Genomic DNA, 16,535 nt, shown 5'->3' on the forward strand with positions numbered 1-16,535 from the left:
CCCTTGGATGTTCAATACTAGGACATGGTTAACATGTGGCATCTATCAATAGATTTAGCAGCGTTCTCGATAGTTAGAAATTGACATTAATTTCCAGCAGTTCCAAACTGTATGCATGTAAGGGAGAAGACCAAACCAGTCAAACATTGTACCTTAACTTGAAAGTTCATCTGTGTTAGAAGAAGTCATTATTATACCAGTTAAACTGTAATAACCAACACAAAAATTGCACTCACCCAGATTTTGACTGAAAAGCACCAGTCTTTGTCAAGGAATGAACAGTCCACTGCTGTCGTGACGTCACGTTATGTAGATAGAACACATGATCCACTGCTTACTGAGTCACGTGTTCATCACGACAGCAGTGGACTGTTCATTCCTTGACAAAGACTGGTGCTGTTCAGTCAAAAATTTGGGTGAGACCAATTTTTGTGTTGGAAATTATAGTTTAACTAGTTCAATAAAAACATTGTACCTGTGGTTAATGGAGTGCCCCATACTCCTGCCCACCCTGGCACCGGGCGATCGAGGTGGCATCACGGGAAGTGTTGCTGAAACAAAACAACAACATTTTAAAATCCTCAAAAAAAACTTTCTTCAATCCTTTGAATGATGCCCACATAAGGTAAAGAAATCTAACCGCAGATGGGGACAAAACATGATGCTTTTTCGTTAGTTTCGTTAGTGGGTTTTCTAAGGCTCAAGTATTTTTGCCCAAACACACCAGGTCACCAGGTCACTCTTCTTGAGAAGTATGTTGGGTTCTGTGCAGAGGTTTGATGCCCAGAAGAGCAGTCCCTCCAACCTTACCTCCCCTCTGAACGGACAAAGCAATTCTTTCCAGGCACAAGACTTGGGCTGATGGCTCGATTGAATTTGAACTAGATGTGGTGAGATGCAGAGTGCCCAAATCACGTACCATGCGGACACAACTGTGTAAGAAACCTCGAAAAAGATTTGTTTCCCAGGGTTGTACAACGGTCTACTAGCCTGATTGTCCAGAACAAGTGAGAGAGCCCATCAGGCAAGCACATGTCCTACCCCATTTGCACGATCAGGCAAGTAAGATTTTCGCATGAGTGAGATTTTCATATACTTCTAACTTTTTACAGTCATGCATTGGTCAACACAGAAAAGTTAAGAGCCAATGATAAACGAATACCATCACTGGAAGTGATAAAATCATTTTATTTTCGGGCAAGAGAAAATTTGACTTCGGTAAGTAAACGTTTTAACTTGCCTGATATGACAAGTGAATTTTAGAAAATTTCTCCAATGCTGGTTCCCTACCTGATCTACTGTTGTAGTCCTCAGCAGTAGGGTTGTTCCAGTATGGCCCAGGGGAGGAGCTCCTGACAGGAGAGGTGAGGGGGGGAGAGTGTCTGGTGTTGAGGCGGTTCTCCGACTCGGACACGCCCTTCTGTAAGCCTGTCTCCCAGCTGCCTCCCATGCTGTCTTGGATCTTCAGGTTACTTGGTTTGGACTTCCCTCGTCTGGGGAGGGAAAAATGAATCAAGACAATCCATTTTGTCCCTTCTTCAAATACACTCTTCCACAGTTTCTGACAAAAATACCCCTCAACTGCAAAAGAATGCAAACCTATATCGCTTCTTCCCAGCTGCAAAAGCTATCAGCCACTCCAAAATTACAAGATCACAGTATGACCTGACAGAACATGTAATAACTAGATGTTCCATTAGAAGGAAATCTACTGAGAGCCCCATTTGGTAAAAGTACCTTTCCATACCAAATATTATTAGAAACCAACAATGGAAACTAGGTCCAAATCATGTCCACAAATACACACACAAAGCCACCAAACAACTATGCCACAAATACACACACAAATAAAGACACCAAAAAAGATACTGTTTTCACTGTCAAGGTAATTGTCAAGTAACTAACTTTTGCTAGCAACATCGTATTCTCAATTTCCTCATTACAGCTGTTTAACAACATTTGTAAGAACTTAATGAACAAGGCAACCAAAGCCTACCAAATGGTTCAAAAGCGCATTTGACATAATAAATAAGCCATGAGTTTGCTTCAAAGTGCAGTCCAAAATGACTTACTTGGGAAGGGTTCCTCCCACCAGTACATTATAGTCTTCTATTTTGTTTGTGGTTCTGTGTGTTAGCTGTGCTTCGTGAGATCTACTTCTGGTGAGGGGGTTGAGCTGGTACTCCGGTAGCTGTAGGTTACTCTTGGAGGGAGGGGGGGTGCCTGGGGTCTTCATCTTCTTCTGTATGACTCTCAGCGGTGGGGTCGCAGGGGGGGTCGGTCGACGAGTCAGAATCGTTGGCGTGGAAGGCGGAGTCATCCCCGCATTCGTCAAATACGACGGTGAAAGAGGAAACTCCTCGTCCTCTGATATATAAGTCTCGGAGTCCCCGGTGCTGGGGTATAGCGTACGGTCGTGGGTGTCGGACGCACGTCTGTCCGGCGTGCGGAGGGTCGGCGTTTGTGGCGGATCACGGTCGCCGAAGTCGGCAGGCATGGAGGAGGTGGATGGCCGTTTAGGCGGCGTGTTAGGGCTACCACTAAAGCCGCCCGCCCAAGACTCCCAGTACAAGTCTGTTGTAGAGTCACCTTTGCACTGTAATTCTGTTGATGGGACAGAGATCAAGTAATTAACAACACTAATCAGTAAGTAATATCACTGTTTATCTAACCACATTATCATCACACTTAACTCACGATATGGGTACTGTAGTCTTATATAAAAAATATGTCATTGTATACAAAAATTTGAAGAAAACTAGAAAGGCAACATTTTTGAAAAAAATGCAGGATGTGGGCGAAGGGAAAAGAAAGGAAAAATCGCAAGAAAAGAAACAACTAGAATGACAACATTTTCGCGAAAATGCAGCAAGTCTTTCCCGTGGCCTTTTTTGAAGTTTAAGTCAAACTATCTTACACACAATAATAATTGCCATTAGGTGCCCCGTATTCTCGGTTCACCCCTATTCTCGGCCTTTACCTGACGTCACGGGTTGTGCTGTGTAGCAATTATAAAGCTGAAATTCATGATCAGGTTCAGGTCCGGTACCGTACCGTAGCCTCCATTCCAAATTTGACTTAACGCCGCAGGCGACAGACATCGACGATACAGTATTTGGCTGCCGGTATGGTCCGAGGTGTTGACGAGCCCCCCTCCCCACATGGACCGTCCGACCGTTTAAACGCCGTCTTTTGAGGGCAGTTAAAAAATAAATAAAAAGGCGTGTAAACTGTAAAATTGTTGTAAATATCAAAAAAGAAAAAAAAAGGACAACTAAAAGAAAGTTGTTCCCGCCCGGAATCGAACCAGGGTTGACCTAGCGAAAAAAGCGCAAATGTAGCTGGTGCTTTAGCCATTCGGCCAAGCTTGCCGTAACGTTATTTTGCCGGCATTTTAACAGGTACATGTATACAAATGCAATGCGTAGCTTGAACACGTCCGTTCACTGTTTAATTTGCAAGATTCCAAGGTCCCATTTTCTGAAGATAATGTTTTTCTGTGCAAATTTATCAATCTTGTTCATTCCGTGGCGGGCAACTTCTTCCTTGAGCGCCTGTTTGGTCGAATGCATGGCCGATTTACTGCCGCGTCTCAGCTGCTATTATAAAACTGGATGCCGAATGACATTTTGTGTTCTCTGCGTTGATAGGTCCAGCTCTGACGTACACCCGAGACAGTCTGAATTTAGGCCAATCAAAAAGCTGGGAACGCGGAGTATTTGCTAACAGCTTCCATTTTTCTGAGTTTTGATTGGCTATTATCAAAATGGATGCCGATTGTGTCCTGCGCGTTGATAGGTTCACCTCTGACGTACAACCGAGAAAGTGCGACTTTAGGCCAATCAAAAAGCTTGAAACATGGAGTACATGGAGGCTTCCATTTGTTTCTGATTTCCGGTGAAATACTTGTAAGAAAACTATATGTGTGGCTTCGCCCACATAAAAAAGGCTTCAATTGAAAAAGTACTGCTAAAAATATCAGATCAGTTTTGGGTATGTTTCTGAGTATAGAAAATGTGTGCAGACCTTATCACAACATTTTTAGTCACATGTTAACAGTACTAGTATTGCTTTTGCAGTCAACTTTGCAAATGGGTAACTGTACTTAATTCACAGAAGTCCACTCTAGAATACACAATATGTTCAGAGCACTTCGATTTCACAGCGTGGCAAAAATCATGTTCTTGAAACAATAGTCACTGTGGTGGAAGTGAACAAACATTTGCAGATGTTGACTTAATCAAGAATACCGTAAAAATATGATAGCAAGCAATCTGTACGGACCTGTGAAGGTTCTAAGATGATTGACAGCTGACAGAAGCCTGATGGTCTCCCCTTCCTCTGCTCCATAGTAACTCATCAGTGACACGATCTCCACTTTAGTCATCTTCAGCAGGTCTTCCAACGAGATTTTCTTATTTTCAATTCCCTGTGGAAAACATAATTATATGTTGCTTAAACGGTTTCTCCTGTTAAACTTTGAATTCTATTTTCCGTTATAGTTAAAAGCCAATTTTAGCAAGCACCATAAGGAAATTTGGAGGAATATTTCTATTTTTTTTCTATTTCAACTTCCTCAAGTTTAACATATTTTTGCAATTCAATCACATTTCAAGCATCCATGGCAAGTTTAACATATAGAATATAACATATGGTGTATTCTGCGTCACCCTCACAAAAAAAAAACCCACACATTTTACTTTTTAGTGTCAAATGCACCAGAAGATGTGAAAAATTGTAACAACAATCCCAATGTCTGAATCCGTAATTGGAATTTCTGAATCAGGTAGAACTGCCCTACAGTGCTAAACATACCACCAACACCTGCATAATTACGTACCCTTATTGCCACAGGTTGTATGTCAACGACCTCCAGCCACTGTTTGACAGACGGGTATCTCTGTAGCTCACTGGTTCTCTGGTCCTCGGGAACCTTGTTCTTCGCCTGCAGCTGCTTACTGAACAGCTTCACTAACTTGCCCTGTAAGGAGGAAATATTAGAAACATTGACCTCTTGAAAGCTTCTTCAGCTATGCTGTCCTCAAAGTCAAACACATAAACACACGTGTACACAGACACGTGCACACACACATACACACACACACACACACACAGTCACAGACATGCACAATCACACACAGACAAGTAGTGAAGTACACACACACACACATACATACACAGATACACACATCATCATACACACACACACACACACACACACACACACACACACACACACACACACATGTGGATAAAATGTATAAATGTATGGGAGACATCAGGAGAGAACCTATTTGATACTGAGCAGAACATGCTGTATCAGTGTATGTACCGGCATACAAATTGAAGAGCCTCAAAAAGCCTAGTGGGAGAAATACTGCAAAACGATTTATTTTGTAGACGGAGGGGAGGTGTTTTAAGTTCACTGTTGAAACAATTCTGTTGCGAAGCACATGTAGCTAAATGTAGTAATAAGATATGATAACATATATATTTGTTGTATCATGGTTTCAGTATGTGAAACAGCCTGTGAAAACTACAAACTTACTAGTACAATAACTATTTCAAGAGTCAGAAGTATATATATATATATAGTTTGTAACCTAGAAGTTTTTCAGTTCAGTACACAGACAATCCAACTCCAAGAGTCTTTTCAATATTCAGGTCTGAGTCTAAAAATACACTGAGTGCTTTGCCTTTGCCTACATAAAAAGTAAAGACAGTCAGACAGCAAATACAAGTTCTATTTTGAGCAGACACTTCTATTTTAGATGCCAAAGTTATGTGCTGGGATGAACTTCAGTGCCATGAGGGATTATTGGCCTTGTTTAGCACTGACCGCACAGTCTTTGCATAAAGAATTACGTTTCTAAAAATAACGTCAAGATGCTACAAGTATTATGCAGTCTCTAAAAATACTAGTACTAGGCTAAATCTGCCTGTGTCTTCTATTTTTGCAAGAAGAAAAAGAATATTTACAATATAGATGTAGAATATGGACTCTAACGTGTATGAAATACAATTCTATATAGGAGAATTCAAACACAAAGCTGGAAGTAACACCTGAACATGCAGGTTTACTTAAAATTTAAGTTAAAAGCTCGTAAAACTGAAGTTGTGCATGTATTTCTGATGTCTACATGTACCGAGTACTACCTACACCTGATCCATGACATAACCAGCTCCACACAGAGTATCAGGACTGGTCATGTAATGTTCAGTCAGTTCTAGCCCTAAAAATTGCCCTTAATTTTTCATAGTGGAATTTTTTTTAGCAGATTGCAAGATTCTAAATCATATCACAAAGTACGATAGGAAACATCTTTAAAACTAAGTGATAACAATATCAGACATCTATAAAACGATTACAACTAGTACAATCAGGTACAATGACTGAATGAGTCCGGTGCAGGTAATTTTCAATATATATATATCAGGGCTCGAAATACACTTTTCAGTCAACTTGCACCAGTGCAAGTTAAGCCAAAGGTAACTTGCACCAAAAGAAACTTACTTGCACAACCCAAAATAGTGAACTGTTGAATTTTGATATTTGTTTTCCAAAGCGTATTTTATTTTGGATTTCAAATTGTACAACAAATGTGAATTTAGGCTTAATTTAAGACAATTCAATGTCTACAAGTTGATAAGATCAATAGATTTCTTCTGGACTCTTTGAGTGACTTCCATCACTATTCCTAACCATCGCTAGAACAACTCAATACAAACACATATAACTGGAAAATCCAGTTGATCATATCAAAGTCACTAAATTGTATGCAAAATGTATTTACTCATATGCAAATCAAGGTAAGACAACACCATAGGAATCATTAGCATTGTAGAGATGGAATTGTCTTCAAATTTTGTTTACCTGGATGTCTAACCAAGTTTAGAAATAACAAATTTAGGCTATTTTTTTATTCAGTGTTGTTTTCTTTTACCTTTCAATGGCAGACAATATTCTTGGTGTGTGTAAGCTTTTTCTAAAGTCAGGTATTAGTGGATAAAAGTAACTTGCACTGGTGCAAGTTTGGTCCAAACTTACTTGCACCACACCAATTTTACATGCACAAACTTGCATATGCATGTGGTATTTCGAGCCCTGATTATATATATTATATATATATATATTGAGACCTGCAAATAATATCTATGTTATGTCTGGATTTAACAGTAACATAACCTGAATAACAATTGTGTTAAACTCTATTTACAATTTTGAATGAGGAATCTCACATCAGTCACAATGAATCCTATTATCAATTCAAAGTAGACCGTATTGTTCTATTTGTAGCTACATAAGGGACTGGTCGATATTTAGCGGGGGGGGAGGGCCGGTCGTCAGAGGGGGGAGGGCCTAGGAAAAAAAATTTGAGCCGGGGGGAGGGCCTAGGAAAAAAGATTTGAGCCGGGGGGAGGGCCTAGGAAAAATTTTTTATCGGACTACCAGCAAAATTTGTCCCTCAAAATGCCGGAAATTGGCGTTTCAGAGGGTCAAGATTTCAAAATTCCCCAGGCCTCCACAAGCTTGAGACGCCTCGCACCCGAGGTTCGGCGCCCGACATGGTAAAAAGAAAAAGGCCGGTGGCTCGCCGCTCCACATGTTGAAAATTCGCTCAGTAATATTTCACTGCCGCGCCTTTGACTATATCTCTGTTTAACACCGCTACAATGTTGTAAAAATATTGATGTTACAGTGTTTATTTACCGTTTTAACGCTTGTATTAATAGAGGTGGGCGGAGAAAATATCAGTCAAATTTGTTTTCCTTTCTTATGAAGCTGGCGCGGCAAAGGCAGGAAGCCGATAAAGTTACCAAAATGCGATGTAAAATATAACGTTGCTTCCGGTTTGCAATGCTACCATTCAGTCACGGTGACAAAATTTAGCGTACTTGCATATCTAGTCAACATCTGCGCACCAACACATGCCGGTATTTTCCTCATATTTTACCACAAAAATGACGTGAAAATGCGTATTTTTTTTCATAATTTGGAACCCTCTGGAAGATGACTTGCGACAAAGTGCCGTCTGTGAAACGGCCTGTGAGACTTGTGAATTCAGCTTTAAACTGCGTTTCATGTCGCTTTCTCTCGCTGTACATTGTCAGCAAACTTGTGTGTTTGGAGATCAAAATCTTTGTCGACAATGTTTAATTTGCTTAGAAGGAAAAAAGACGGCTGTCACAGGGCTTGGCGCATCGTGAGGGCTTGGAATATTTTGCTTGGCGCAACGTGATTTTAAACCCACTGCGCTACCTGAAATTTTGCAGACAGGACACCTCTTCCCCCACTACTATATTATAAAATCTTACACAACGTCCTTGTTGTAACCTGTACAGCTAGCAGCGAGTGCTCGACTTGGGAACTATCATAATTATCAAAAGCACGCAGTACAAGACGTGTGCAAGCCGATTCCCACGTAGGACATGCTGTTGTACGTGTCGTTACCATGGCAACAGCCTTGGCTGCAGTCTTTAGATGTACCGATTGGACAGGGCGTGCCACTTTGTGCGTAAAATCGAATTAACTTGCCACCAATCACAGCCCGCAGCGGCGCCAAAAAGGCGGTAAACGTCAATCAAGAAGAAGCGCGAACTATGGGAATAACCCGGGAAACTGCAATGTTTGGGACTGGACAACATACACAAGTCTCGCCAAGGCGTCGACTTGTCAAGTAGAAGTGGATGACGCGGAAACTGTTGCATCTACTACAAGTGTTGAGGGACAAGGAGAAGGGGCAGCGGTGGAGTCAGGGCTGGCAAAGATCGCGAGGAAACGATGTCGGAGCCGCGGTGGACGGCTCGAGCCTCTCAAATCAAAGAAAAATGGCGCAAGAGGCGGCAGTGTCTTTGTCACGTCGGAGACGAGTGGTGTGTGACGTCTGTTTACAGTTTGCACCAGGAGGAAAACATCCTTAAACGATTCCTTTGTCGATAGTTTTAAAACTATGAAAATCGGAAGCTTGACAGTTCATAAGTCGTGTGATACAGGCACAGCTACTGAGAAAAGAATCTGAACTAACGTGTCAAAAAATAAATGAATTTCCGTCAAAATACAGGTTCCGGGTGATTCCGATCGGAGTTTGCAGGCATTGCAAATTAGAATCGTGAATAAAAGTGAATGTTACCGAAGAAATAGTATCATAATTCTTTGTCATGCTTGTTCATGTGCCAGTACACCTAGAACACCAGTACAAATGGCCTTTTGATTTAGAACTTTTCTTACGCGCTAACATGTTGCTGCAACATCGAGCGGGCGTGCCACTTTGTAAATATTTTTTTTCAAATCATCGAAATATCCCTACTATGTGCAGGCCCATTCCGTCATTTTTGACCGACAAAATGGATGTACAAAAAAAGCGTGGCATTTTTAAAAGATATCCCGAGTAGAAGTCTGTGTTCTAACGCCCCGGGAGAGGTAGAGACTGAAGGCGACCGGTCGACCCCGGCCCGCCGTGGGAAAATCGTCCTTACGCTTCGGCGCCCCCCTCCCCACTACAGTTATGGTTAGTCGCATCGTGCTGACGTTTTTGTTGGCATTTTCCCCCGAGTCACAGTCAGTTATTGCCACCACAAAACCAACAAGTCCCAAAGGTATGTATATTATTTGAAAATAGTCTCCGACAAGCTGCTCCGGGGCGGGGGGCGCGCCGCGAGCGGCGCAAACACGTGTCTACTAGCTGAAATCCAGGTACAAAATACTTTTGCAGTGTTGTTTGGACTAGTAGAGTGGCATCATTTATGAATATCAAAAGAATAAAGTAGCCTCCATGAAGAATATATTTATGGGCTCCGAGCCATTCAATTTCCCTTTTTTCCTAGGAGTAAGAGATCTGCTTCGCGACTAAAAACGGAAAACCACTGTATCGTGTATGGCGTAAAGGATATTTCCAAGCGGGAGCGCGGTGATTTATTTGCGTCTTGAATATTTTTCAAATTTGATAGGAGGGGGGAGGGCCTAGGAAAAATATTTTGACTTGGGGGGAGGGCCTAGGAAAAAAAATTTGACCGGGGGGGAGGGCCTAGGAAAAATTTTTTGACCCGACCCTCTGACGACCGGCCCTCCCCCCCCGCTAAATATCGACCAGTCCCTAAAAGGCATCTCATGTGTATTTCCATCATCAAACACATCTGTGCCCATTTTAGAAAAACACTTAAACTACATTTTCAACAACCAAAGACAGCACTCGCCCCTAGGCTTGGGACCAAGTTTTACACTAACCAAGCAGTTTACATGGCATACATTGCATTCAATGTTTGGAGTGGGTTTCTTCACATCCAATTCTAATTCAAAACACACTTTCAGGACAGCTGAAACGCCAGAGCAACAAGTGTTTGACGTCAGGGCCTGGTATTTTTGGCTATAGCAACAAGACGCGATTATGCACAATAGCTCCGACACACGGACTGCTAACAAGTGCATTTGTCAAGGAGTCACACTCCAAGTTGTGTGATGAGTCCTGCTAAAAATAAGAAATATTTCTGTGTGATGGAAAGTTACTAGTACAGCAACGATTGAATTTCAATTTATGTACTAAAAATATGGATTATTATTTAGTCATGTGGTATTTTATTGTGTTTGTTGAATATCAGATTATCTCAATAACACGTTTCAGTATACTGAATCATAAAAAAATTAAGGCATTATGAAAATGATAATACTGTATAGGTTTATTTTCAGAAGCCATTGCTAAAAGTCATAGTTTAACATGGTTCAAATATCAGATGTAACTTTAAATCTTCAATTTGACATTCAACTTCATTAAAATCTGCTCATATCGCTATGCCCCGTTCATGATGCAAAAAATCAAACAGTTCTATCCATTTTGCAAACTCAAATGGATATGATTTGTCATCAAGAACGCTCCGAAACGGATCTGAAACATTTTTTTTTCGGAACCTCCTCGCGAGGTGGATCTGAAACGGTTTCTAGTTATCCGGAATTGCGAACCATCATGATCGCAAAAGCGGCGCGATCCGTTTTACATCCGTTCATATTTGGTGGTGTCACGGGGAAAGAGTACAATTTTTAATCTGTCATTCGGGTGTTTAACCGTGTTTTGGCTGCGTTTTCAATTGTAAAATTTGTTTTTATTATCGGGCTGCCTCCTGATATCGCAGGGCAATGTGTCAGGAAATCCAGTGGAAATGTCATAGCATGGCATATATCGGGACCACAATGTTTTCAGAGACATTTGTTCAATTTTGATCAATAATCTGACACAGAAGTGCACAAGTTTGAGCAAGATCACAACAACCTCAGGGGTCAGAGGTCACATTACCAAGCATTACCATGCCCTTTCAAGGAACTGAAACTGTTTGCAAGTTCGCATCGTGAACGCAAATGCAAACTGTTTGCTGTCGGATTTTTAGGCCAAACCGATAGAACCGTTTCATTTTTTGCATTATGAATGGGGCCTAAATGATTCTTGTCCATTATTATTATCATCATTGAAGACTCAATGATTAATTTTGGAAATGTTTCCATTTAACCTTCAAGGTTTGTTACATTCTATTTAATGACTAGAAATTGTCACAAAAAATCATTGATGCAAAAATACATAATATTGATGAAGTTCTTAAATACAAGCTACATATTTTGCATCATATCACAACTAAATACTCTAACATTACTCTAAGTATCTTTCAGTTTTACCATTTTAATTACTTCCAGTCCAATCCTAAATCAAAGCCAGTAAATGCTGAAAAGTAAATGATATCAGATTCAAAGTCTGCATTCTGTATAAAAATATACACCTTATTAGGCAACTGTAAATTATAAAATTTTAAAAATTCTGAGAAAAAATCAAGAAAGAAAAAAAAGAATTGCCAGAATCTAGAAAATCACACAAATGTCAACCATTTTCTGAGAATTATCACCAGGAAGTAATCAGGTACCACACGGCACCATATACCAGGTGTAAAAGTGCTAAAACAAATAGAGATTTCTGTGCAAACAAAAATTCCTCTGAACAGTCAACAACCAACAACAGCATTTTCTACCCGACTTCCTCTCTGCCAGGTATTTCATTGTCTGAACAGGTGAGCCTGTAGCATGAATAATGGGATTTTTGTGCAGTGAGTCATCCACAGGGAAACCACCCACCCACCACATGTCCAGTTGACAACCCCTGGCATTTCCCAGTATACCTCAGGACAGGAATAGCACCAAACAACACCCTCCAAACCGCACCAGACACCGTTCATGCCGTGTTGACACAACAATGGTGGATATACTGTTGTAAGGACAGGTACATGTACTAGTAATACATAAAACTACAACAAGTCATTTTCATGGTTTTCTGTAATATTTTCATGTAAAAATGTCGCAAGGGGTAAAAAGGACACCAAGGCTCAGAGGGCTGGAAATAAAATTTGCAACTTCCTATTAGTATATAATTACAATAATCAATATTTACCTGTCATTATCAAAGTACATCTAGTTTCCCATCAACTTTGTTTTCAGTTTAGGATTATTTTTCAGAGTCAGGGAAAGAACCAATTAAATTGGTGTGGCCTAACACACAACCATAACACAAGAAGGGAGTTTCTTTTCAACATGGAAGAATTGAATATTTCACGAACCAAAAGCTTCCATTTAGCAAATTTTTACAGTTCTGAAATAATGCAATGTTTTAATCAGTTAAATATTTTGTGCTTTATCAACATGTACCCGAAATAACTAGCTGTCTTCATTACCTACATGTACACGGCAAAACATCACAAGGCAAGGCATCACATTCAATTCAAGCTGTCCACATGACATATCCCTTGGATTTTTATGTGCTTAAACTAAGTTAAAGTAAAAAAGTATGGTATGGGCTTAATGTTACTTATGACAATGTTTTGCGATGTCATTTACATGTACATAGAATCTAGATATGGCCTACAAATATTAGGAAACCAGCACAAACTATATGGAGATGTCTTTAGTGTATGAAGCCGAAGGCGAAGGGTTATCACTGATCTGTTGGCCAATTTGACAGCAAAATTTTGGAACACAAAAGACTAACATAACTGTCAGTAATGTATAACTACATTATAGGTACAGAAATGTTTAATCCAAATTGCAAATGCTATAGATATCTATGAAATAGCCCAGTACCATACAAATTACAAAGTGAGTTAGCTGTTCTTGTATAATGTTTCTAATAACTAAATTTACATGGAAAATAAAAGAAACAGAATAAGAAAAGAAATGGAAAATTGTGAAAACTGACCGTACATGAATTTATACAACAGGTAGACTTGCACAAACCCCTCTAATATCCTGATACTGTAAGAATCTTTCCTGGTCTCAGTAATAAAATGGGGTATCCAAAATCCTTTTTCTATCCCTTCCTCGACTTGAATTTGTATACTTTTATATTGCAATTGTGTTCCTACATGTAAAAGGACCTGGCATGTCATGACTGGAAGAAAGTGGGGTAATTCTATATCATTATGAGTGCTGGTGTCATCTGCCGACACATCTAGTGTCCGGATGGACCTTTGTCATGCAAATGACATCACCAGCGGTGGCCTGCACATGACGCAAGAGCGGGGAAGATAACCGTGTACGGGTCAGGAGGAGTGGGCGGCGGAGATGCGTGCGTTTACGTCAGGAGGATATTCATAGCACCGGGCTGGAGTCGTTCACCCGAGGAAAGTGGCTGAGCCTACGTAACGCATATAACGAGGGGAGAGAATTGGCGGTGACGCCATCCATCCATGACTTACATCTGGGCCAGGTCTGCTTCTGATAAAACAAACTACTGCCTCCAGCTAATGTGGAAGAGAACCGCTCTATGATCTATCGGGGATGATAAATTACAATCTGTACACTTTGTGAAACACTGTGGACAGAAAATTTGGAAAAAGGCCTTTCCCTTTTGTCCCTCTTAGTCTAAGTCTAACTTGTATTGTAAGTTTCATGTTCAAATCTGAGTTAGGCACAAAATACATGTACATCAAAAGCAAATCAATTGTACATGTATGGTTTGTATAGTTTTTGTTCAGGATTACTAGAAATATTATTATCAATTATCATCTGCCAGGTATTTTCCTCTATTACATCATCAATCCTTAGATGACACATCGGCTACCAAGAGCAACAAGGTGCCACCTCAAGTGTTTTACAACAGAAAATTTAAAATTCAAATCAATTCTAAAATATTCAGAATACAAATTACAGTGAATCATCCAGTCATCACTTAAGATCACATTACGAAATTAGAATGAAAATATCACCAGTCTTCAAAAATGTTTCTTGGAAACTTGTGCTATAAATTGCTGACAACAAAAACATTATATTATATACAACACCGCGTCATGAATAAGTTTCATTTACTCATAGTTGCTGCATGTCTTTTTCTTCACAACTTAGTTTAATAATTTTCAAGAAAATGTCCTATTCAGCAATTTAGGTTATGAGACTATTTGGAGTGGAAAACCAACATGCTTTTCTAAAATTCCTGGTTCTCTGGGCTACCTAGTGTTTTCTCACAATGATTTGCCCATACAAGCAATTTATCATCGCTCATATCTTCGTATCAGCCAGTATGGTGGGTATTACAGTATACACAGCACTTGCTAGTCCTTATTCCAACATGCAAAATGTTTTGTCACTATACCCTGGGGGAGTAAAGTACTGTACATGTGTATGTCCATGTGTATGTCAGTGTGTGTGCATGTGTGTGTGTGTGTGTGCATGTGTTTATTGTTGCCATACTAGCCTATATAATAATCAATGCTGCTATCTACTGCTAATAAATAATTGGTGGGACTGGAAGGGTTGCAGAGTTCTATAAGCAAATTAAAAAGGGGCAAAGTCTGCTATCTCTTATTTCAAAGTGTTGCAACTGCAGTACTTGCCTGGCAGGTGACACTCACACACACACACATGTAGTACACGTATAAACAGGTGGCATGTTCATGCCAACAAAAGCACAATGCGTAAACTGCATCATATTCATCATGTCTCAACTTGTTGCTTGGATGGTTTTCGAAATCTGACCTTAATTTGGCATTGGATCAGACTTCTATCTAACACATACATATTAATTAAACCTTGCCATTTTCCTTTTTTTTTTCACAAAATAGTACATGCAACTGCATGCATGATTTCCCATTAAAAAAATACACTGTACAAATTTTGTGTACTTATGTAGATTTCAGTTCCTGTTACTATCAGGTTAAGGAAAAAAACTGCCACACAATTTTCTGTTTCCTTTTGGTGCCATACGTGTCCTTCAGACTGTTTATTTTTCTCGCCTGGTAAACAGTAAACAACCTGTCAAGTTTCAGTCTGGGTGTAAACAAAATGCTTGCAAGCATCTGGGATTGAGGAATTAAAATATCTCGTAACCAACTTTCTTTCCGTACAGAAAACGTCCAATTGAAAGATTAATAAGAACTGATGAGGTGAGTTTGTTTTATGGTTTGATATGTGCTTTGGTGAAGAAACTTGATGGGGTTTGGCAGCGCCAGTGGTTTCATCATAATTTTTACAAGATTTCAAAGAACAGTAACTTGTTATACCGTCGTAAAAAGGCGAAATTCAAACGTAAGGTACATCCCGTTTGGTCATCATTTGGAGAAAAGTCTCCTGGCTTTTGTGAAAAGAGAAAAGCAAGGTCTCTCACCTCTAAAGTCCGTATTTCTGTTTGTGTGAGGTCGTGCGATGTCTCGCACATCGTTCTCAACCCGTTCAGATTGGACGCGCTGATGTCGATCATGGACTGTAGAGTCTTGCACGATTCCAGCGCCTTCTTCACGGCTTCCTCTCGCTCTTCCGTCCCCATGGTGTAGTCGGATGTGTGGGCACCCTTGGAACAGTGGCTGTATTTTCCTGCTGCGTAAAAAATTTCTACAAATTCGAGAGAAAATCCTGGATTTGCTTACACTGAACGTCGGCCATTTTCCAACATTGACATCTCGCCGTTTCTCGCGTGATGTAAAAATGCTCAAGGTGACCCCCTGACCTCTGGTATGACGAAAGGATTGTGGCGGGAAATTTGAATTTGCACACAGTACATGTTACTTTGTGGTTAGCATCATGCATGGGTACCATCCTCCTTGGTTACCACTGGCTCAATCTTTTGGCTTTCTAACCACGAAGCCTGGCCCTGCTGGCATCTATTACATCTGGAAGTTGAAGGTTCGTTCAGATTTTGAACAAGCTTGCTGATTGGCCACATTGGTCTTCTGTGAGCCAGCAATATTGAGGGTATGGATTGGGGGCCCTGAAAACGATTTACGCTAAATTCCGAATGGCTGACTATGCTGTACATTAAATTCACAAAGGCTACCAACGCTCTACGCTTCATCCAACTACAAATCACGTAAAATAAAATAGCTTCCCTACGAATTATGGGAAATTCGAAAGGCCTGCCAACACCTTACGGAAAAGAGCATGCAGACCCTCAGTAATGGCAGATGGTACCCAGGCTAATTTGTGGTCAGATCAGGCCACACCATAGACCCTAGTCATGCCATTTTAATTTCTTTTTCCCAGATATTGACAGAAAATGAATGGAGCAGGCAGCTGTAGG

The 16,535-nt window shown here is 40.4% G+C and overlaps 1 protein-coding gene across 4 annotated transcripts in view; it reads right to left on the reverse strand.

The window, feature by feature from the left end:
• The window catches only part of LOC118425286 (kinase suppressor of Ras 2-like), a 30,460-nt gene extending 14,514 nt beyond the window's left edge, over nucleotides 1-15,946 (reverse strand). For 3 of the 4 annotated variants that reach the window (XM_035834085.1, XM_035834083.1, XM_035834084.1), the window contains exons 1-6: nucleotides 15,627-15,946; nucleotides 4,841-4,981; nucleotides 4,285-4,429; nucleotides 2,073-2,604; nucleotides 1,291-1,493; nucleotides 476-551 (exon numbers count right to left, since the gene is read on the reverse strand). In XM_035834085.1, the coding sequence (XP_035689978.1) occupies nucleotides 476-551; nucleotides 1,291-1,493; nucleotides 2,073-2,604; nucleotides 4,285-4,429; nucleotides 4,841-4,981; nucleotides 15,627-15,785 (1,256 nt within the window). In that variant the 5' untranslated portion in view covers nucleotides 15,786-15,946. The remainder of the gene's footprint in view (nucleotides 1-475; nucleotides 552-1,290; nucleotides 1,494-2,072; nucleotides 2,605-4,284; nucleotides 4,430-4,840; nucleotides 4,982-15,626) is intronic. The other variant, XM_035834086.1, reaches the window with a different exon arrangement.
• Nucleotides 15,947-16,535: the final 589 nt, after the last annotated feature.

The sequence above is a fragment of the Branchiostoma floridae genome, chromosome 11 (genome assembly GCF_000003815.2).
Source record: "Branchiostoma floridae strain S238N-H82 chromosome 11, Bfl_VNyyK, whole genome shotgun sequence".
In the NCBI taxonomy this organism is placed as follows: Eukaryota; Metazoa; Chordata; class Leptocardii; order Amphioxiformes; family Branchiostomatidae; genus Branchiostoma; species Branchiostoma floridae.